The following is a 23,963-nucleotide window of genomic DNA, read 5'->3' as shown; positions in this document are numbered from 1 at the left end:
TTTGTCCAAGCTGTGGTCTGCAAGTTTCCTGGCCCAGCTGAGTTTCACATGGGCGAAATGCCCCAGACACATCAGCTTTTCTCAAAGTATCACCCCCTTCCCAGTTCCTCCTGGGAAGTTCCCAGAACTAGCCCCACCCCCCTCCCCCTCAGGCAAGGATGCATGAGATGTTGGTGGGAAAAGCGTCAAAACAGTAATGCCTGCAAAACTTCCAATTTCCTTTGGCAAAAATTCTGACATGAAGGATCATCACACCAGAGATTAAACTTGTGAGGTTCTTTCCCGCCCTCTCTTTAGTGGGAGAAATGACCACTGCTATCCCTATGTGAAAAGTCACTGTCAATACTGAGGGTCATGTTTTTTAGAAGAGTAGGAGCCGAAACAGTAACTTTTACTGCCAGAAGGGAATAAAGGCCTTCCAGGCACTCAGAGTTAGCTCATGATTTGTTTCCAGATGATGGTGGCCAGGTGGCAGACCCTGGCTTTACTCAGTCCCCTGTGGTGGCCAGGTGTGGGACCTGGAATTACTGACCATCCCAGGATGGGACCTGGGGAGCCCAAGCAAGGAGCACCTGGAGTGAGTGAATACAGGAGTTTGGATAATGTCCCAGGAGAACGTGTACCTGGGCAGGGAACCGGCTTCACCACAGAGAGGGCGGCTGTCCACAGGAAAGTGCCAGACCTGTGGGGTAGGCCCGACAGTGGCGACAGAAATCACTACCAAAGTGGCCTGGCCAGGTCACAGCTCCCTCCACTTGGGAAGCCCCTCAACAGGTCCCCCGCTCCACCTCAGACTGGTGACACTGGAATATGGGGTTTTACTCCTGCGTCCAGTTCACAGAGCCAGAAGAATTCTAGATCGAGTTGAAGTGAATCACAGGCTCCTCTGGGTTGTAATGTAGAGACTCTGAGACTGTTGGGGCCCTTCTTATAATTCACAGTCCCAGGTTTGATCCCCAGGAAGTCTGGAGAGGGGCCTAGGAATCAGCATGTAACACAATCGGGCATTTCTGATGCCTTGTTTGTGTGTATCTACTCCAGACCGTCACTACTTGCTTCCCAAGACTAAACCAAACTTCCATCAAATTCCTTTTGATATAGGCTGAATCCAGAGAGGGCTGATCAGGTGGGTTCTCGCAAAGACAAAATCACGGTCATGTTTTTCCCTCTTCTTCCCACTGTCCAGCGTCCCAGGCAGCCAGAGTTAGGGCGACCTACCACATCTCTCTCTTCTTACAAGAACTCATTGGGGGAACACACATTGGTCAAACCAACCAGTCATATCTTTTCGAGCTTGCCCCAGCAACTCCAATTTCTTTAACTCGGTCAAAAAAGGAGAAGTCCCTAAATGACTCACCACCCTGGGGGCACCACGCCTCCTTTGCCCTCCTTTCTGATTTCTTCTGAGAGATGTGGAGACCTTTGAACAAACTGTTCTTTTGGGGCATTTTTTCTTCTCTCACACGTAAGGCTCATTTGCCATTTTGAAGCTTCGCATCTCCAAACCCAAACGTGATGTGGAAAAAGTTTTCTCACATTCCTTTTCTCTCTTTCAGTACAAAAAGCTGCCTTGGATTGTGACACGACAAGAACAAACAGTAAGTTTCATTTACTTCCTTCTTTTACCAAAACTGTTTTCACCGACACAGTGGGGATGGTCAGCTTTCAACGCAACCGTTCATGATTAAGTCTTTCCATGCTTTTAGACGAGCAACCAGAGTCAAGTCTTTTCCATCACCTACAGTTTAAAATGAAGCGATGTGAGGCAGGGAGTAGAAGCCTCTTTCCTGAGACTTAGAGATAAAATATTGAGACTGTTTTTACAATGAAATATTTTTCCTGTTATTTTTAAAATATATTATTTGTTATTTTTTAAAGATTTATTTATTTATTTTAGAGAGAGAGTATGAACAGGGAGAGGGGCAGAAGGAGAGGGAGGGAGAGAATCTCAAGCACACTCCCCGTTGAACGTGGAGCCAGCTGCAAGGCTCCATCCCAGGACCCTGAGATCCTGACCTGAACCAAAATCAAGAGTTGGCAGCTTAACTGACTGAGCCACCCAGGCGTCCCTCTTGGTTTATTTTTGTTTTTAAAGTAGAAAATCATTTACATAATCATTGTAAAATAATTTAAGCAACAAAATAAAAAATATATATTGGGAGGCAGGTTCTCATCCTAGAGCCAGACCCGCTAGCGTCATGGTCCTAACCCTGGTCCCACCATTTTGCAGCAGGCAGCCTGGGTACATGATGCAACCAGCTGGCACTTAATCTCTTTCCTCCGTTACGTGGGGATAATAAAAGCACCTCCCAGGGAGGGTTCTTCTGAGGAGGGCTGAGTGACACAAGCCATGTCCCTCAGCACAGCACCTGGCACATGGTGAACCGTCAGTAGATGCTAGGCCAGGTGGCTGTTACTGTATGAAATATGAAAGTGCTGTTATGCCCTCCAATTCTCTTCCACTTCCAGAAGCAACCACTATTAACAGCCATTCTCTGTTCATCACTGTAGTAAACAAACTCTTCCATAACTTGTCCTTTTTTTAGATAACAGTAATCACAGACATCCTTGTAGCAGATGTAGACTTGGCTCTCTTTTTTTAACAGCTGCATGGTGTTTCGGAACATGACTCAGCCATAGTTCATGTAACTATCCCCCTTACTGACTGTTCCATTTTTTTCTTCGTAATGTAAACAACGCTACAATAAACGTCCTCGTACAAAACATCCTTTGTGGATGCATGAGAGGGTGAGAGCATCTCTGGAGGATAAAACCCTAGAGGTGAGGGGTGCCTGGGTGGCTCAGTCGGTCAAGCATCTAACTTTGGCTCAGGTCCTGATCCCAGGGTCCTGGGATCGAGCCCCGCACTGGGCTCCCTGCTCAGCTGGGAGTCTGCTTCTCCCTCTGCCCCCAACCCTGGCTCGTGCACTCGCACTCTCTCTTTTTTCTCTCTCACAAAAATAAATAAATAAAATCTTTTAAAAAAATAAATAAAATAAAATTCTAGAGGTGAAATTGCTGGGTCAAAGGTCATGTACATTTGAATCGTTAAGCTGCCCTCCCAACAACACCCTGAACCTGTCACCAACAGTGACCACTCACATGGGCCAGTGTTTCCCACCCCTCTCCAACAGCAGAGACAATCCATTTGTAAATTGCCAATCTGATGAGTAAAAACCAGTATCTCAGTGTTGTTGTAATTTGCAGTTGCCTCATTACTTGTGAGGACGAGCGTCTTTTTCATGTTTCTTGGTCATGAACACTCAGTTCCATGGAAAGGAAATTTAGGTATGGCTATCTGGTTGGGAAGTGAGGAGACGCTTTGTCTTGAAGCTGAGTTTATATGTAAGACTGAGAAAATGTTAGTTGTCCAGACCAAAGGGTGGAAGGGAGGCTGCTGGCATTTTTGAGGGGCCTAAACCCCTCCTCCACCAAAGCTATCCCTTGCCCCTAGCATATCTAATGGCCCTCTGCATTCATTCTTCTGGGAATTATCTATTCATATTATTTGTCCATTTATTTGTCTTTTTCTTATTCATTTGCCATTGACTTATATGTATAAAAAGAATCCTTTGCTTTCATTTATGTGTTAAGTATTTCTTTTTAGGCTGTCACTTGTCTTCATTTTGCCATAGAAAAGCTTTAAGTTCTTTTCTCTGTGGCTCTCAATTTTTGTGCCTTACTTGGAAGAACTTTTCTTCCAGGTGATATAAAACATTTTCTAATATTTCTCTTCTTTAATAATTTTATTCTTTTACATTAGATTTTCTGATGAGGCTTTTTTTTTTCCTTTGCCACTTTAAAATAATAAAATACAAACATACAAGCTATCAAAGACTGCTGGGTAGTGTCAAAAGGACTCAGGAGGGGTGCCCGCTGGCTCAGTTGGTAGAGCATATGACTCTTGATCTCAGGGTGGTGAGTTCGAGCCCCACATTGAGCATAGAGCTAACTTAAAAACAAACAAACCCTCTCCCTCTGCTTCTCCCCCCGATCATGCTTTCTTGTGCTTGCTCGCTCTCTCTCTCAAATAAATAAAACCTTAAAACAAAAACAAAACAAAAAAAGGACTTAGGAGCTGGTTTAGAGGTACTTCCCATGGTCAAAAAATGGGACAATAAAAATAATGATTCCAATGGATTGAAATACATCAAATATGTTTAAACCATGCATTCATAATGATTCTTAAACAGAAAATAACAACACTGAAAGAAAAATATCCCACTGTTAGAAGATGCTAGGAAACCAACTCATTATTTTCAGAACTGGTCAATAAAGGGAGAGAACTAAGCATTTATCCTGCCTTTTCTATGCAAACCATACCTCAGTATAACTAAAGAGTTGATGGGGGCAAGTTTCTCTTTATAGAATTATTTCAGATAATAAACGAAAAAGGAAGGATAGCATTAGTATATCACCATTTTGCAACCTCTAATGAAATAATGCTTCCAAGTGGTTATTGTCAAAGCCTACTAAGAAACAAAAAGAGGGATGATCAGACATTATGTGCCTCCTAATGGAAGTGCATACTACCCCCATGCATTCTTGCTAAATAAGAGCTAATCTGACTTTCATTAAGCCTCCTGGCAGGGGACAGAGGAACATGGTAAAGTATACCATGGGAATGTGATCAACAAAATCCAGACCATGGAAAATACTATAGAACAAACAGCTTGCTATCTTCAACAGATAAATTGCAGGGGGAGAAAAAAACGAGATGGAAATGTCTATAGATTTAAAAAGACACAAGAAACATAACAACTAATTACAGTGGGCCATTCTGGGTCCAAAAACAACAACGACAACAAAACCAACAGACAATTAGGGAAATTTGAACACTTATTAGATGTTTGATGACACTTTATTTTATTCTATTTTTAAAGATTTTATTTATTTATTTGAGAGAGAGGGAGAGCATGAGCAGAGGGGAGGGGTAGAGGGGAGAGGGAGAAGCAGGCTCCCCGCTGAGCAGGGAGCCTGATGCGGGGTTCCGTCCCAGGACCCTGAGATCATGACCTGAGCCGAAGGCAGTCGCTTAACTGACTGAGCTACCCAGGTGCCCTGTTTGATGACATTTTAAAAACCCTATTAATTTTTAGTTGTGATAATGGTACTGTTATGTTTACCAAAAAAGTCCTTATCTTTTAGAGACACAAACAATCAATTAATATTTCTAAGTCAGCAGAGCCAGTGTTAAGAGTACACTTCACTAAACTGTACCCGTCTGAAACCAGTATTACACTATGTGTCAATTAACTGGAATTTAAATTCAAAAAAGAGAAAAAAAAATCAGAGTGTCTACTTCAAGCTCTCACTGGCAGAAGAGGTGGCAAGCATGAGAGAGCTTGGCAAGGCCCCCATGCATCACTGGAAGGAGCTTCTATAGGTGCTGAGGCTTCCTCACACACTGGTCAGTCTGGCTGTGCAGCTAGAAAGTTCTCCAGGAACCAGTGTCTCTACTACCTTGACCCACAAAATGTGACCAAATTACCAGTTAGTTATTAAGGGACATTAACAAAGATTTTTTCTTGTGTTACTGTTTTCCAGAACTCCTTTCTCCAAGTTTGGACTCAGAAACAAAAGTGGTATCAAGGGGTCAAAATGTATCGCTGATTTGTTCCAACCAGAACAAATCACTACGGATCACCTATGCTTTGTTTCGGCATGAGAAACACCTGAGAACCCATGATGGAAAAGGTGAACCCATGATTTTTAACCTAAGCATCTCAGAAGCCCATGAGTTGGGCCCCTACAAATGCAAAGCCCAAGTTCCTAACTGTTCGGTGATCAAATACAGTCGTGAGTTCAACTTCACATTTGTCGGTAAGTGGAGCACTCATTCCTGGGGGGCCTTGTGATTTGTGGGATTCTTTCCTGTTCTACAATGGGCTCTCTGCTCCCCTGCAAATACTCATGAGCCTGGGAAGTATGCCACTGAGGTCTTTATTCTTAATAATTCTGTTTTACTTTCTCTTCTAAAGACTTTTTAAAAATGGTTAATAGAAGATTTATTTAAACAATAATAGAGTTGTCATTGCCAGACTTAATATGAAACATTAAACGTCTGATCCAATTTTCCTTCCTGGATAAGTTTTTTCTTTCCCTCTCTCTATCAGTTTTGAAAACATAATACCAGAAGAAGAGGAGCCCAATTTCAAGCGGAGCTCCTAAGAGTGAGGTCCTGGGAGAGGGTTTGAAATTGGGATAGATATTTGCTGATCTTGCATAGGTCTACCAAATCAAGATAGTATCTTCGTGGAGCCCCCTGTGGCTGGGGTTGTTGACTGAAGCAAGTACTCCCGTTTAAGGGGATGGGATCATATGACCAACCACTCGGCTTGTGCCTTCCCGGCTTCCAGAGATACGTCACATTCAGCTGGATGCAGGGTAGCTGGTAGAAGGGCCAAACACAATGGCTGGTACTTGGGGAACAACATCTTGGCAGTCCCACATACCTCTTCCAAAGACTTCTAGCTATCTCAGATAATAACAGCCTGATTGCCTTACACAAAAAGTCTTATATGAACAATTTGGGAAGTTGTCGAGATCTTTTCTAGATTCTTTACTCTAGGATTCCCATCACATAGGCAAAAGTTACTTTTTCTCTGAAGATTCAAGAAGTCTTCGAATCAGCAGTGGACACTGCGGCAAGGGTCTTCAAAGCCCCAGGCCTTTCCCACCTTCTCCCCTTTGCAGTGACCACCCACCAGGTGCCCCATCAGCCAGCACTCTTCTTTCCTAACCACATCTTATTACTGCTATATTTTTCTCTCCCACCTTCCCACCCCAAGTCTCTTACGACCTAGCATTAATGGTCTCATTTATAAAGGTGACCTTGATAATGACTCCTGGGAGAGGGAGAGAGGGTTTCCAGCTAATATGTGTGCATTGTACTTGGAGGCTTCTAAACATGGGAGCTCTCACTTACTGATCAAATCTTTGAGTGATCCCTAGGTCTGTGCTCTCTAGCATAGTAGCCACTAGCCACATGTGGTTATTTACATTTAAATCCAAATTAATTAAAATTAAATGAAAAAAAAAGCGCAGTTCCTTAGTCCTATATGTCACGTTTCAAGTATTCAATAGCCACAGCCAGCCAGTAGCTGCTGTATTAGACAATGCAAACAGAGAACATTGCCATCAGTACAGAAAGTTCTATTGGGCACCGCTGCTCTAGCTCAATGATTCTTAGCTTTTTAGGTTATAACCGTCTTAACAATCAATGATAGGGGTACCTGGGTGGTTCAGTCAGTTAAGCATCTGCCATTGGCTCAGGTCATGATCGAGCCCCACATCAGGCTCCCTGCTCAGTGGGGAGCCTGCTTCTCCCTTTCCCCCCTGCCCGTACTTTCTCTCTCTCTTCAAATAAATTAATAAAATCTTAAAAAAAAAAAAAACAGTCAATGATAGGGCACCTGGGTGGCTCAGTCAGTTAAGCGTCTGACTATCCCCCAGCTGATAATATTCTCTGGTGGTCAGTGTAGGCCACCAGACTGGACTGGACAGCCTGGTATTGCAGAAAGAGCAATGGGATGAGCACTAGCGGACCTGTGTACCACAGGCTTCCTGTGCCACTTTAGATACTCCCTTTGGCTACCTTTGAGATATCTCCAGGCCTCAGTCAATAAAATATGAGTTGCCAAGATAGGCGGTACAATCCTAACATTGGCTTTAACTCTAAGTGAGGGTCTCAGTCTATTGTGGGCAGAATGGGGTGAGGAGAGGAGGCACTCATTTGCAGGGAAAGCATCCGAATGCCCTTCAAGTCACTGAGGTTCAGTGTGAGAACGGATGGCAAGACCCACCACTGGTGTGGGTTTCCTCTGTTTGAATAACAGGGGCCTACACTCCTGCAAGGAATAAGCCCCATTTTAGAAGTTTATGAACTTGATGGCTGGAGCCTCAAATTGATTAAAAAACCCCGAGTTGTCATTTGCTGAGCTTCTGTCACACAGATATGTATAAAAGCTTCCCACATCCTGCCTTCCAAGTAAATGCACGTTTCTTGCAATTTGTTACAGTAATTACACTGTCCTGTAGAACTGTCTTGATAGATTATAAAACTGTTTCCTCTTCATTTAGATCAGACTGGTAGATATCTACTGAGTGCTTAACTTGTGCAAGTAACTGTGTTGGGTGTTGCTAGGGTTTCAGTGATACCTAAGACAAGTTAGTGTCCCCAGCGCAGTAGGGATATGAGCCATGAACACAAATTCATTGATCACTGATTCACTCAACAAATATTAATGATATCCCAAATGTGCCAAGCCCCGGCTATACATTCGTTTCTGCCCTGGTGGAGCTTAACAGTCTAGTTGGGGAGATACAAAACCCAAGTACCCAAACCAATTCATAATCACAAACTTAGTGGATTGTTATGAAGGAAGAACAAACTGGCACGGTGATGGAGAGAAGCAGGGGAAGGTGGAGCAATCTACTTAGATAGGGTAGTTAGGTGAAGCTTTTCGAAGGGGAGGACATTTAAGTAGAGCCCTGAAGAATGAGAAGGAATTGGCTCGGTGAAGAGACAGGGAAAGAGGGCTCTAATCAAGGGTCAATAGCTTGTGCAGGGGCTTCAACTTGGGAAAGAACTTGGCTGGTTGGGAAGTACCCAACAGGAGGCTGGTATGGCTGAAGGTCAGATGAGGGGACTGGAGCCCCAGGTGAGCCTGGAGAGGAAGGGGCCAAGTCAGGCAGGGCCTGTGACCCAACTTATCATCTTCAAAGTTATTCCATTCTAGGTGAGGTGGAGAAGGAGTAGAAGTTGGGGATTGGTTGGGAGGCTCTTGTAGTCATCCAGGAGACAGGGGTGAGGATGGATAGAAGTGAGCAGATTCAAGATATATTTTGGAGGAAGAAACAGCAGGACTTGTTAGATGATTAGATTTGGATTCACAGGTCGTGAAGGTGAGGAAAGAGTCTAGAATGACTTCCAGATATCTAAGGTGATCAACTGATGAGGAGTGGTGCATTTACTGAGATGGGGAAACCTGGAGGAATGGGGAGCTGGGGAAAATGAAGAGTTATTTAATGGTATAAGTTTGGGGTAGGCAAGATGAGTAAGCTCTCCAGATCTTGCTGTACAACATTGTGTTTATGGTCAATAATACTGTATTGAGCACTTAAAAATTTAAGAAAATAGATCTCATGTTAACTCTTCTTACCATGATAAAACAAGTGAATGAATGGATGGATGGATGGATGAATATATGAATAAAAACATTTCTTAAACAATGGTATTTTAATATATGTTTATCTACCACTGGTTATTCAATAATTAACAGATTAGCTAGAGTTCAGTTTCGGACAGGTTCCATTTGAGGGGACCATAAGACATCCAAGTGGATCATATAATAAGAGGATAGAAAGCAGAAGAGGAAGTACTTCAGCCTGGAGGATTTAGGAAAGGTCTGACGAGAAAGGTGGCAGCTGAATGAGTCTTAAAAGGGCTCCCTGAAATTTGTAAAAATATAACTGGTTTAGTGAAGAGTAGCGACTCCCTTACTCTGATCACCGTGATGCCCTTTGCCAGTCTTTTTACAAACTCTCAGGGAAGTGTACATTTTTCCAGTCACTTAAGATACCAATCCTTGGTCTAGTTTGGATCATCCCATCTCAGAGAGGAGTCCGTGCTCTCTGCTTCCTCATGAATGTTTCAACTGCCCCTTCCTGAAAATTATAGGATATAGACTTCCGTTCCATAGGAAGAATGTCCTGTTGGTGCTATTCCCCAAGTTGCTTCCCAAGGCCACCATTACTATTTCCAAAGTCGTTCTTGGAGGCCACTGTTACCAGGTGCTGCTCTGTCAAGGATGCTTCCCCAGAGATTCCTGCTCAGGGGAGGGGTGGAGTAAGGAGACTCTAAATTATTTTCTTTGATTTTACTTACACTTTGGTCCCTGTATTTCACTGTTTCTGTGCCCAACTGATATTGTTTAAAGAAAGAATCTGCTGGGGAGTTGGCTCAAGGCAACTGGATCTGCTGTTTACTAGCTGAGAGACCTTGGGCAAGTTTCTTAACCTCTCTGAATTACAGTTTGTTCATCTGTGGAGTGGGCATGAAACTATCTTCCTTGTAGTACTATTGTGAAGTGAAATGAGGTAATGTGAATAGCAAGCCTGGCACATGATGGAATCTCAACAATTATCCTTCCTTTCCTACAACACTGCTTCATTAATGAATTAGCTCTTTTTTTATTTGAGGGAGAGTGAGTGAGAGGAAGAGCATGGGCAGGGGGAGGGGCAGAGGGAGAGGGAGGAGCAGACTCGATCCCAGGACCCCAGGATCATGACCTGAGCCAAAGGCAGACGCTTAACTGAACCACCCAGGTGCCCCATTAATGAATTATAAAATAAATACTATAGCTGAATTCTCCCACAAAATAGGGTATGACCTGACAGAATCTAGCAGACCCACATACTTCCTGTTGAAAAGTTCCCTTGAATCTATTTACCAAGGTTACTTCCTGCTTGTGGGAGGAAGTAGAAGATAATTGTACCTGAATTCTATAAATAAAAATATAGTTAGAAAAGATGATATTTTTAGACTTCTTTGATTAAAAAAAAACCCCACTGTAACCTTATAAAGATTAGGAATAAAAGCACCTCTCAACTTCATACTTGGAACTAGATCTTTGGCAAAATTATACTCATTCTCAACAATGAACAGATTGAGACTTCTGATGAAAGGCAAGTTTTGTGTTCTGATTCCTCCAAGCAGACAGACACCCTCCACCCTCTGGCGTTCTCAGCACCTGGCTTGTGCCACACTGAGTGGAGCTTACCACATACCATCGGTCTTTCTTACTGGGCTTCCAGCTTCTTGATACTTCAGGAAGGGTGTCATTCACCTTTGGGTCCACGGTTGGGAACAGAGTAGGGGTTCAATCCATGTTTGTGGACTGAGTGAGTGAATTCAATCTGCTTATCCCTTTAACACACACTTTCATTTTTCTAGACCCAGTGATCACACCAGTGTTGAACATTCATGTTATTAACATCAAAACAGACCGACATATAATACTACGTTGTATCTCATTCAATGGCTCTCTGCCCATCACTTATACTTTCTTTGAGAAAGATATTGCCATATCACAACCTATTTCCAAGCATGTAAGAGAGCCTGCAGAACTCAACATAACCAAGAACAATGCCAGAGAAGGGGAAGAGTATAGGTGCAAAGCTAAAAACAAGTTGCCTGACCACGAAAGATACAGCCAGCCAGTCTTCATCAATCCCCCACCAGGTAAGAGCTACCTGAGCTCTGTCCACAGGGTCTGGATTTGCTTCCAGAAACTGCAGCTACTCCTCTGCCCACCCACTTCCCCTGTTGGCCATCTGCATCCAAATGCCTTTCCTTTGGGAGGTTCCACACAAACCCTGATGGGGTTTCTTTCTGCCAATAAAAGGAAGAGGAACAGCCTAGAAGCTAGGTCAGGAAGCAACCTTGCAGGGAGACTCCCTCACCTGACCCTGCTTCCTGCCTTGATCTTCCGCTGTGCAGGTTCTAAGCAATCACATCAGTATTTGCATCTCTTGGAGCTGCCGGGTGTTGATTCTTTTTTGCTTTTCCATTGACTGCTAACACCTCCTGCTTGGCTGTTTACTACCCACTGCCAAGGGCTGGAGGGTGTAGACCTCCAGGACCCCGCCTTGGGCTGAGAAGGGCTCCTGTCCCAGTGCTGTGTTTTGGAGGGCACTGCTCTGGTGCTTCTTGGCCATGCATCTTCCCATAGGCTGAGGAGTCCAGGGGGACATGAGAATGTGCCCACCTGGAGCCTGCATCCCCACTTGCCTAAACCATATTCTGGGTACCTGGATCTGAATTCCCCACCCACTCACATCAGAACCCACCTTCCAGGACCTACACAAGTCTCATTCCCGGCTTATCCTCCCAAGGCTGTACCACAGAAAGGAAGTGAGCATCCCCGGCCCTGAGTGAAGGGGGCTGTTTGTGGAGGGCATGGACAACATTTGTACATGCAGGCTGGAGGGTCCATGTCCACATGAGACCCCTTAGGGCGCAGGTCAGAGCCTGGGAGGAAAAGTGGGCTGGGCTGGGTTGGGGCTGGCTCTCTCCATGCTGCCATGTTCTCATGCAGAACTCTGAGGAGTTTGAGAAGTCTAGATTCAAACCTGGCTTTCCAGGTGCTTACAAAGGGACACTTGTTGAGGTAGGAGAAGGATAGAACAAAAAAGAGGTTAGCTAAGGCAGATAGGCACGCTTGGGTATTGAACACTTCACCCAGCCTCATCCTCAGAACAGAGCCCATGCCCTGGTGTTCAGTAGGTTCTAACAAATGAGGCAGCCCGTTGGACCCAGAGTCAGGCTTTGCCTACAGTCACCGCCCTTCCATTTACTAGCTGTGTGACCATAGGAAAGTCATTTAACCCTTCTGAGCCTTACTCATTTGTAAAATGGGAGTGATAGCAATGAGATAAATAAGGCAATACATGTAAAGTGCTTAACACAGTGCCTGGGGTATAGTTAATAATGAACGGTAGCTGTTTAGGTGACATAAATCATGCCAACATGACTAAGGGCTTTGCCCAGTAAATGACCAGGCTCTTCTGAGCCTTATGATCCTAACAATGTTGCCAGGAATCCATCTGTTAAATGCTGTGCTGTTTTTCTCTTCCTTGTATGACCCAATGTGGAAGATGTACTTGGTCATGACTTTCAGAACTTCACTGACTAACAAGTTAACTCTCAAGAGTTGCAGGTGTCTTGGGGCGCCTGGGTGGCACAGCGGTTGAGCGTCTGCCTTCAGCTCAGGGCATGATCCCGGCGTTATGGGATCGAGCCCCACATCAGGCTCCTCCGCTATGAGCCTGCTTCTTCCTCTCCCACTCCCCCTGCTTGTGTTCCCTCTCTCGCTGGCTGTCTCTATCTCTGTCAAATAAAAAAAACTTAAAAAAATAAAAAAGAGTTGCAGGTGTCCATAGTAGTCTAGGGACCGAGGTGCACAGTACATTAGTTAGCTTGGGAGACAGTGGTGACTGCCCTTACCAGAACATTCCACAGTTCGATATCATTGGAAAAGAAAGCTATGCGGTGACCAGTGAATACTGTCTTCTTCCAGGTGGAGACAGCTGTCCTTTCTGCCTGCAGCTACTGCTTCCGGGGTTATTGCTGGTGCTAATCGTAATAATCCCAATTCTGGCATTTTGGATACTACCAAAGTACAAAGCAAGTAAGTTCTTCAGCGGCTTTTGCATGGTTTGCCATTGGAGTTGGGTACTGAAAGCAGACGAAAAGGTGAAGAAGAGGAAGAGAAAGGGAAATACAAAATGGGATATGAGGAAAACCAAGAGAGAAGGGAAAGATGCAGAAGGGGAAGGTAAATGAAGCCGACTTCCTACACTGCTCACACCTAGGCTGGTTCTCATTTCTCTGGTGAAAGCCCTTCTTGTTTCGATCGCTTGGAGGTACGTGACACGTGCGGTCACACAAGGCCCCCGCACTGAGAAGAGCCGCACACTAGGTTTCATGCTCTGCTGTCACTGTCTTGAAATTCTACTTTTTTTTTTTTTACTATTTTAAAAATTATTTTCTAATTCGTAAAATTTACATACCAATACAATTCACCATCTTAACCACTCTTAAGTACACAGGTCAATGGCTTTAGGTGCGTTGTCATTGCTGGGCAACTATCGCCACTGTCCACGCATGGAACTTTTCTCACCTTGCGTAACTGAAACTCTGTCCCCATTACGCCCTCCCCATTCAGTCCCCCTCCCCCAGCCCTTGGCAACCACTACTCTCCCCTCTGTCTCTATGCCTTTGGCTACTCTGGGGACCTCATATGATGGACTCCTACGGTATCTCTCCCTCTGTGACTGGCTCATCTCCCTCAGCAGCATGTCCTCGAGACTCATCCACGTTGTGCCTGTGTCAGAATCTCCTCCATTTCTAAAGCTGAAGAATCTTCCATTACAGACAGAGCCATAGATACATATGTGTATATACACGAAGTTTATCCACTCATCCGTCAACGGGCCTTTGGGTGCCCTCCCCCTTTTGGCTACTGTGAATACTGCTGCCATGAACATAGGTGCCCAGATCTTCATACTTTTTTTAACAAGAGGCCCTGCATTTTCGCTGTGCCCCGGGGCCTACAAACAAGGTAGTGGGTTCTGACAGCCAGCTCTGCAAAGGTAAGAGCCTTGCCTCATATTTGTCAGCATGCTGGCTGGCTCTGCCACTCCGAGGAAGCTCAGTCAATGAAGACTGACAAGAGCGTCCTTGCCCTCCGCCCACCTTCAGTGCTGCATCAAGCCCCAGTCACTGCTTTCCACTCTACACCTCTTATGATCACTTCTACCTAAGATTTCAAAATGGCCTTTTTCACTTGGCATGCAAGTGTGGAGGAATACCAAGGTATGCACAAAGAACAGCATGTTTCAGCACCAGCACCCAGCAGCGAGCTGAGGGGCATCGGGCAGCCTCCTGTACTTGCCTGAGCCTCAGCGTTCTCACCTGTAGAACGGGGAGATACTGTCATAGCTAGGGAGAGAATCTTGCTAGCCTCCTGTGCCTCCTCCAGAGTGTTATCGTTCAGACGGGTCAGAAACTCAGTTGACACGAGACTTGAAAAGAGATGTCAAAATGTATACATCTTATACATTTTTTAAAAACCTGTCTTCCCTTCCTACAAAAAGTCTTGCAAAAGTACAACTAGTATTCTTGGTTACTGGCCAGGGCTAAATAGAACTAAGCTGGGTAATTTACTGTCTCTTGCAGATATTACAAAGCTTTTTACAGACTGTTCTTTTCAGTGAAGGAAAGAAAATGCGTCTCTGGCCACCTCAAGCGTAATCTGATAAGCAAAGGATGTTCCTCGCAAACCCAGAAAATAAATCAGAAGGGCTTCTGGCTTGGAGAAGCGGATGCTATGGGCTCCTTGCTGAGTCCATGGTTTTCCTTCAATAGACAATAGTTTAGGCCATATGAGCAGGTTATTCTTTGTTTCAGAACTTTGGGGGATTCTGCTCCTTGGCAGAGGAAATGAGAAAAATGTGGCTGAACTGGTTTAATTTAATGATTCTACATAAATGATTCAATTTATGTAGGAAAAGCTATGAGAGAGAAGGCACCCAGAAACTATGGAAATACGGCCATGGAAGTTGGAATATATGCAAATATCTGTGAAAATCAAGCAGGTAAGAGAACTTTGTTGGGTATTTTGATTGGTGTGGTTGGTTGGTTTCAGGTTTTTTGTCTTTTTAATTTTTTTTTATAGTTATACAGACACATGGGTGAAAAAAAAAAAAAAGAAAAGGAAGAAAAGGAATTAGAATACAATGTTTTCCTCCCACCCCTGACGTCCAGTTCCACTTTATAGGGGTAACAACCAGTTTTTAAAATCCTCACACAGATCTTCTATGTGGATGCTAGCATCTACACAAAGGGTAGCAGGTCATAGATATGCTCTTCTACACCTTGCTTTTTTTCACTTAACGTATCTTGGAGATTTTTTAATGTCAGTTCGAAATGATCCACATTGTTCCAGAGCCTCTTACGATCCCCTCTTAAGGCAGGCATCATTTGCTGCTTTATGGTAAATAGACTTAGGGCCTTGGTAACAATGAGAACCCACCCAGCCAACACTGACTGAGGGCCGGCCCTGGTCCAGGCACGGTGCTGAGCAATTTACCTGCCCTGCCTACGAAAACACCACTAACTCCCAATTTGTGTTGTTCCCATTTTACAGTTAAGGAATCTGTGCCAGGCTCGGAACCAAGGCAGTGTGTTCCCACAGCCCAAGATGGTGAGTGTTCTCTGCAAAGTCCAGAAGCTGCACACCATTTTGACGGGGGCTGGCTAAACCACTGCCCTCAAGTGATCAGAGATTCGGATTATAGGCCCAATAACTCTGTTCCTTGTCTTCTGCCCAGGAACCGGACACTCCCAGGAGATACATTATGCTACCCCTGTGTTCCAGGAGGTGGCACCAGGAGTTCACGGTGAGCCACAGTTTGGGATAAGACATCCTATCAAAATGAGACTATGGTCCCTATAAGGCCACCATACTCTGGAGCTTTAGAAGCCCAAGGATGGGGTAGTTGGAGGCACCATGCACAGCCCAGGAAGCCAATAACAACCAGTGCCAGAGCTCCTAACAAATTTCATCAGGAGATTGGGGGGGGGGTGACACTGAGAGTATCATATAAAAAAATCCAGAGGATGATGCAGGGGTACTTACAAACCATTTTTAAGAATAAATTATTCTTATATAGTCCAGGGAGAAAAAAAACAACAGTCAATACATGGTTCTTTCAGACCACTCAGCTACTAAAATGTGGTTTTTTTGAGGGGGGGGTGTTGGTTTGTAGAGTCTCTATGGATATATATCCTAATTTTACTGAATTATTTTCTCTCTTATATTTCAGAAGTCTATGATTATAAAACTGGATATGTCTATTCTGAACTCATCTTGTGAAATTTAAAGATAAAGCTACATCTCAGAGTAAGATCCTTTTTATAAAGCTGATTTACATGAAGAAAAAGCAAATGTGATCGATACTTAAAAATATCTCACTGGCGACCTAACGTGAATTACTATTTTCATGATTAAACACTGTTCCTTTGGCCTATTAGGGTACACTCAATCCTGTCATCAGACAAGTTTTGTCAGGTGGGATCCTGACTAGTGACAATTTTTAAATGCTTCTGCTATTTTTAGGCATGGATCATTCTCCCCATTGCGACATCATTTTAAAAAAAGAGTAATTGTTAGACCACTGTGGTCTTCATAAGTGCATCCTGGAAGCAGTATAGCGATCACCTTTCCAGTGTCCCCACTACCATGCCCACCAAAGGTCCAGAAGAAAAAAAACATGTCTAAATTCTAAAACAAAAACTGGTGACCTTGAAAATGTGTTTGAAGAGTCCCTATAGTTACCACGAAAGGAAAGTGAGATTATTAGCCAAGTACACATTTATTATCCATCACTGTTTCAATTTGCTCTCAGATTTTGGAAGGCTACAAAAATATTTATACTGATTTTCATGGACATTCTCAGTCCTCAAGATTTAGCTAATGTCAAAGGCATGCCTTTATCTGCTGCATTTCCCATCAGCATTGTGTAGAGAGAATAGTGTTCTGTGGGAGACAGGAGAGTGGATTACTTTGACTGTCTTAACAAATCACAAACTGGTGGCTTAAGACGACAGAGATTTATTTCCTCATAGTTCTGGTGCCCAGAAATCCAAAATCAAGATGTCAGCAGAACTGTGCTCCCTCCAGACTCTAGGGGAGAATCCTTGCTTGTCTCTCAATTTCTTATGGTTCCTGGTGTTCCTTGGCTAGTGGCAACATCTCTCCAATCTCTGCCTCTGTCCTCGTATGGCCTTCTCTTCCTTTGCTTTCTTTTATAAGGACACTCGTCATTGGATTTAGGACTCCCCAGGATGACCTCATCTCAAGATCCTTAATTATATCTACAAAGACCCTTTTTTGTTTTTTTTAAAGATTTTATTTATTTGAGAGAGAGTGGGGAGAAGCAGAGGGAGAGGGAGTGGGACAAGCAGACTCATGCTGAGCATGGAGCCCAACACAGGGCTCGATCCCAGGACCCCAAGATCATGACCTGAGCCAAAATCAAGAGTCAGACACCCAACAGACTGAGCCACCCAGGTGCACCCTTTTTCTTTTTCTTAAGATTTATTTATGAGAGAGAGAGCACGCGCGCATGCGCACGTGTGTGCTGGGGGAGGGGCAGAGAGAGAGAATCCTCAAGCAGACTCCCTGCTGAGTGCGGAGCCTGACACCGGGCTCCATCCCAGGACCCTGAGATCATGACCTGAGCCGAAATCAAGAGTCAGCCACTTAACGAACTGAGTCACTCAGGAGCACCTGTGAAGACCTTTTTTTTTCAAATAAGGTGACATTCACAGGTTGCAGGAGTTAGGACAAGGACTTATCTTTTGGGCAGCCACCATTCAGACCACTACAGGGGTGGGTCAATATGATATCTAGTTTAAATCTCCCAGCTTAGGCATTATTAATAAAGCCCAATAAAAGCCAAGAGGCATTTGTAGGGTTCTAGACAAACAACTTGGCCAAAATTTTTCTGCTCTGCTCTTCTTCTGGACGTTGCTTGAAACTCAGTCTTAATTGTTCCCAACAGTGGACCTCTGACTAGAAAAATCATAGCTACCAGTTATTAGACACTAACTGTCTAGCATCCTACAAGGATATTTTTAATTTGCTTTTTACAGGTAAGGAAACTTAGACTCAGATGGGGTAAGTGATTTTACAACGTCACTCATAGCTTACTGGTGGTTGAACTGGGAGTTAAATTCTAGCAAAGATCGGCAGCAGCACTGACCATAGGAATGCCTCTTCCGGGTGGGAAGGGAAACTGTGCACACAGGTCCAGATTAATTCGAGGATTTTGTTGCCATAAAGCAGCATTCAGGAACATAATTTCTGCCCTCTCTCTGTTGACATTTTTATTTGGGGGGAAATCAGTGTGTCAGAGAGGCTAAGAAAGTAAGGGTTCCAGAGTCAGACAGACTGAGCTTAATTCAGGCACAGTCATGTCCTAACTATGTGACTCTGGATAAGTTATGGGCTTCAGTTTTATTCATTTGGGGGGGACAGAGAAAGGGAGGGGGCAAATAAGGCCCCTATTATGGAGCTGCCATAAGAATTAACTCAGGTAATGAATATAAAGGGCTTGGAACAGAGCCAGGCATATAACTCAAAAAAAGTCTAGCTATTTGAGATATGATGCTTAATCTGAGTCATACTAATTGGCTGCTCCCTGTAGAAATCTTTCAGTCTTCGAGGCCTTAAACTTGGTAACTTGGTCACCATTGGCTGCTGCTTCTGTCTTGAGTTCCCTCCTGAAGCAGAGCCTGAGACAAGGACTTGGATGCAGGTAACCTATATGGCAAGTGACCTCAGACAGCAGGACTGAGGGAACAGGGCAGTGAAACAGAAGAACAGAGTCAACACAGGGGTGGGGAGGGGCTAGCAAGCTCCAGACCATAATGGTAATTAGATCTGATCCAGTTAAGACCTTCTGAAGTTTTGAAGTCCAGAATGCCTCTGGGTTTCACAGCATGCCCTGAATCAATAGTCTCTCATTTTCTCCTTGCAAAGCTTTTAAAGCAGTTACTAGAAGCCAACCAACTGCACAATCCATATAATTACCATTGCCCTTTGCCTTTCAAGTGCTAAAACCATTGCATAGCCTAGTGCTTCACTTTCTACCTCTGCCTCCTTCCCCACTGCAGAGTAAGGTCTTAGTAATTGTAAAGTAATTGTGAAGCTATGGCATGTAAGGGTTATCACCACCCTCCTTACCACCACCCCCTTACAACATCGCCTGTTGCTATCCATCCGAGGAGTAATCCCGTTTCCTAGGGCTGCTTTCTAGGGCCTTCTGATACCGTCTTATCCTGGACTGGCCCTGAAAGCAGAGCCTGAGATAAGGATTCAGTGCAATTAAGTTATCTGGGAGGTGACCCGAGGGAAGAAGCATAAGGGACTGGAGGAAAAGCCAGTACCAGGGCGTACTGTTGAGTTGGACACTTCTATGGGCATCTGGGGCTTGATCCCATTGGAACCTTCTGAGCAACAAGAAAATGTCTCTCAGCATTGTCGGCTTGGGGTCCATTGGCTTCCATCCCAATTGGCTGAGGGCTGTCCCAGGAGGTGATTCCTCCCCCACTTCTAGGCTGTGCATGTGGACATTCCAAGAGGGCTTCCACTGGCATCACACCCAGGGTGCTGCAAAGCACCAGGGCAGAAAATGGGGGCATGTGTTGTACAGTTGAAGCAAAACGCTGTTGACACAAAGTGAATGAAGTCTCAGCGGCGCTGGCATCGGAGGTGAGGCCCAGTGGATGTGATGTGAGATACAGAGGTGGCGGGTACACCATCTCCCAAGAATTCCTCTGTGACAACAACGATAACTGCCAGGTGTGCAGCACGTACCAAGGTGCAGGTGCTGTGAAGTGCTTTGTGTACTTAGGCTCGTGTAGTCCTCACGACTCCATCCTCACCCAGCTGTGACTTCCTGTGGCTTCCCACTCTACCTGATCCCCCCTGCACAGATGTTCAGGCTTTTGGACTGAATTGCTCAGAAAGAGAAGCGGAGGAAAATGAAAGGGAAAAGGTCTACTGAGTTTTCATTTCAATAGCTACATTTTTGTCATGTCTATTTCAGCTTCACTTTGGGTCTTTTTCAAATCCATAGATTCTTTACATTTTTTGTTGTTGTGAAATAGAGCACACTTCATAAGAAAATGCATTAAAATGGATATGTACAGCTTCGTAAGTTATATCAAGTGAACACTGCCAGCAGCCCAGACACGCTCTGCGTGCCTCTTCCCACTCACGAACCCACCTCCCCGCCTTCGCTACTCATTTAGGGGAATCAATTTTTTGCTTGTCTTTATAGTTTTACCACCAAGTATGCATTCCTAAACACCATCTTTAGTTTTGCCTGCTTTTGAATTTCACATAATCAGATAGCATGTACTCTTGTGTCGGGCTTCTTTGGTTCAACGGTATATTTGTGAGATTTACCCATGTTGCTGCATGTAGCTGTAATTACGTCTTCTATTACTAAATAGTATTCCATTGTCTGAATATACGGTAATTTGTCTATTCTATAGCTGACAGACATTTGGGCTGTTGTCAGTTTGGGGCTATTACAATTATGCAGCTATGACCACTCTTACGCTATGAACGTGTCTGCTACTTCCAAAGTGCATGCGATTATGTTGAGTATGTGCAGGGATACAATGACTGTGTCATGGGGTTTATCCCCCATCTAAGCAGACGATGCTGTAATATTCTTCCAAGCCGTCCTATCAACCTCTTCACTCCCTTGAGCAGTATGTGAGTTTTCATCCCCCTACATCTTTACCAGCACTGGCACTGTCATTTTAATTGAACAATTCTTGTGGGCATATAGTGATATCACATTGTGATTTTGATTTGCATTTCCCTGAGGCTAGTAAGGTTGAACTCATTTTCCTACATTTATAGAGCATTTGGATTTCTTTTTTAATGAAATATCTGTTTGAGGCTCTTTGCCTGTTTTTCTAGGAGGTGGTTTGATTTTTCTTATTTTTTAATAATTGTTCTACTCTGATGCTTAATTTTCCCCTCTCTTAATGTTGCCTTTTGATGAAAAGAAGTTTTAATTTTAAGAACTTAATTTGTCTACCTCTTCCTTTACAGTGTTTTTTGTGTATGTGTGTCCAGGTGGAGAAATATTTCCTCAACTTGAGGTCACACAAGGATTATCCTATATTACTATCTACTAAAGGCTCTTCTCGTTTACTTACGTATTTCGGCTCACACCCACGCAGAATCGTTTCTGCGTGTGGTACGAAATGAGTATCCTATTTCTCCCTTAGCCCGCGCATGAGCATAACCAACTCTAGCACTGGCCACTGAAAAGCTGTTCTTTCCCCCACTAAACTGCTGTGTCATCTTTGTCACAAATCAAATGTCCATATATATGTGGGTTTCCTTCTGGGCTTTAGATTTTGTTTCATTGTTCTATTTATCTCTCCTGTGTCAGTACCAGTTTCCAGTTTTGATAACTGGAAAAGCAGATTTTTCCATCTTGTTATTTTTAAGAATGTCTTAGCTATTCTTGACCTTTTTGCATTTCCAGTTAAATTTTAGAGTCAGCTTAAAAAAAAAAAAAGTCAGCTTATTTTCTTAAAGAGAAAAAAAAAAAAAAAAAAAAAAAAACAAGCCCTGAACATGATAGGGATTTTGATTGACACTGCATTGAATTTACAGATCAATTTGGGGAGGGGGAGTATTAACATTTTTAGAATAGTGAGCGTTCCCAACTATAAATATCTCACTCTCTGTGTCTTCTTCAATTGTCTCAAGAGTGTTTTATCATTTCCTGCATAAAGATCTTACACATCTTTTGTTAGGTTTATTCCTAGGTACTTGATATTGTAATGCTAAGTTGTGTTTTTATCTCATGTTGTCGAAATATGGAAACACAATATTATTGTGTTTGATTCTGTATCCCTTAGCAACCTCGCTAAACTCTCTCTTCAACTTTAATAATTTATCTGTAGATTTTCTTACAATCTGGAGACCAGAGAGCTCCCGCTGCTACTGTTACCATCGCTGCCTCTGAAACCACAGCCTCAGGCCCAGAAACCGGAGGCCAGACACAGAATGTGGAGCTCTGCCACCGCGGACACCTGCTTCTCAGCAACAATCTCCACCTCCCTTCTACTTTCCAGATCCCACACACGCGCATCTAATTGGAAGATATTCACCACCGTACATCCCCTAGCAGTAAGGGAATTATATTTTTAGGTTTCCAACCCCACCAATGGGAGGAGCATTATGATGAGGTTAAAGAGAGCCACTCAAAATATCTTCTACATTAGTCAAAATTTCAATCAAGACTGAGGGTGAAATAAAGACATTTTAGGACAAAGACTGAGAAAGAGGTTTTTCCAATTGCATTCTCACTGAAAGAACTACACCATCAATGTACTTGAAGAAGAAAAGCAAACACAGATAAAGGGTATAGGAATCAAGAAGCATATAGAAAACAAACGACATTTAAGGCAGGGGAGAGGGAGAGGGATGTGTGTATAAGGTTTGAAAACATAAAGCTACCATGATGTTTAAAGTGTGGTATTGGCATATGGCTGAACAAGCAGAACAATGGAATGGGACTGGAAAGTCTAGCTATAAATCTAAACACACGTAGGAATTCAGTATATGAAAAAAACAGCATTTTAAATCAGTGGGGAAAAGATCATTCAATATACTACAAAAACTTGAGAATCACAACAAAAAAAAAGGTGGACTCCCTACTTCATTCTCTACAACAAAATAAAGTCAGATAGGTCAATGTTAAAATACCTAAAAATAAGCCACAGAAGTGCTAGAAGAAAACGGGAGGAATTTAAAAATAATCTTTTCTAGGTATGAGTCACAATTCAGAAGACATAAAGGATTGTTAAATTTAATTAGGTGACTCATTTTAAAATTACATTTAAAAATCATAAGCTAAGCCAAAAAAAATAAGTAGGGGAAATATTTTGAACCCACATCTCAGATAAAGTTTGAAGTTCCATAATACATAATGAGCTCTTACAAATTATTGAAAACGAAACAAAACAAAAAACAACCAATCAATAATCCAATAGAAAACTGGGAAAAGGTGGTACCTGCCGGGAAATACCAGGGGAGCACAAAAGCCTTGCTGGGATGACCAGCTCTCCCTTCTGCTCCCAGGGCTGGTGGATTACAGCCGAAGCAGACTGCCTTCTCTCAGCGATGCTTCTCAGGAAGGATGTAAAGGAGACCTAACCAGAGGAATGATCAATAGTTCTGTGATGGCTGAAGCTCATTGTTTCCTCCTTTCTCCTCTCTACCCTCAAGGGGCATGGACTATGCCCTTGACCCTTCCCCAAAACACCAAACCAGAGGTTGTGACTGATTTACAGGTTAGAAAAATTAGACACCTAAGGACTACAATGATCTCCAAGCATGCCTCCTTGGCCCCTCAAACATCCTGTGGGAAAGGACACAAACGGAGAAGGGCCAGAGCAGGATGCTCAAAAGACAGGGCCCAGTGCAGAGGCTCCTCTTGCCAGGTCTAAAAAGGGTACTGCTCCCTCTCTTGTCCTGGCCGCCACCACCTGTCAGAGCTCCTTAACAGGTCTCCCTGCTTCCCTTCTGCTCCTCTGCATCCCATTCCCACAGTGATCTTTTCAAAATAACAGTATGTCCCTTCTCTACTTAAACCATCCCCTCCTGCCCCAGTGGCTTCCAGAAGACTTGCTGTGGCCACCATGGCTCTAAGTGATGTGGGTCCTGATGACTTCTCTGACCTCATCTTCTACTCATCTCCCCTCTGCTCACCTACTCCAGCCCCCCTGGCCTGCTTTCTGCTCCTTGGTCACTCCTAAGGGCTTTGGCACTTCCTAGTCCCTCTGTCCAGGAGGC

The 23,963-nt window shown here is 43.8% G+C and overlaps 1 protein-coding gene across 2 annotated transcripts; it reads left to right on the top strand.

Annotated features, from left to right (window-relative positions):
• The first annotated feature begins 1,333 nt into the window (after nt 1-1,333).
• On the top strand, nt 1,334-22,440 carry MILR1 (mast cell immunoglobulin like receptor 1). 2 transcript variants are annotated; one of them, XM_008693625.2, is made up of 10 exons: nt 1,334-1,465; nt 1,557-1,598; nt 5,548-5,823; nt 10,958-11,245; nt 13,083-13,193; nt 15,073-15,162; nt 15,714-15,770; nt 15,898-15,966; nt 16,393-16,469; nt 22,070-22,440. In XM_008693625.2, the coding sequence occupies exons 1-9, from the start codon at nt 1,411-1,413 to the stop codon at nt 16,440-16,442; spliced, it is 1,038 nt and encodes a 345-aa protein (XP_008691847.1). In that variant the 5' UTR covers nt 1,334-1,410; the 3' UTR covers nt 16,443-16,469; nt 22,070-22,440. The 2 variants fall into 2 exon arrangements, with proteins under 2 accessions (XP_008691847.1, XP_008691848.1); XM_008693626.2 differs by lacking the exon at nt 10,958-11,245 and having other exon boundaries at nt 1,336-1,465.
• Nucleotides 22,441-23,963: the final 1,523 nt, after the last annotated feature.

The sequence above is a fragment of the Ursus maritimus genome, unplaced genomic scaffold, assembly GCF_017311325.1.
Source record: "Ursus maritimus isolate PB19 unplaced genomic scaffold, ASM1731132v1 scaffold_24, whole genome shotgun sequence".
In the NCBI taxonomy this organism is placed as follows: Eukaryota; Metazoa; Chordata; class Mammalia; order Carnivora; family Ursidae; genus Ursus; species Ursus maritimus.
The sequence above is the reverse complement of the archived record's forward strand: the minus strand, read 5'-3'. Positions and strand labels throughout refer to the sequence as shown.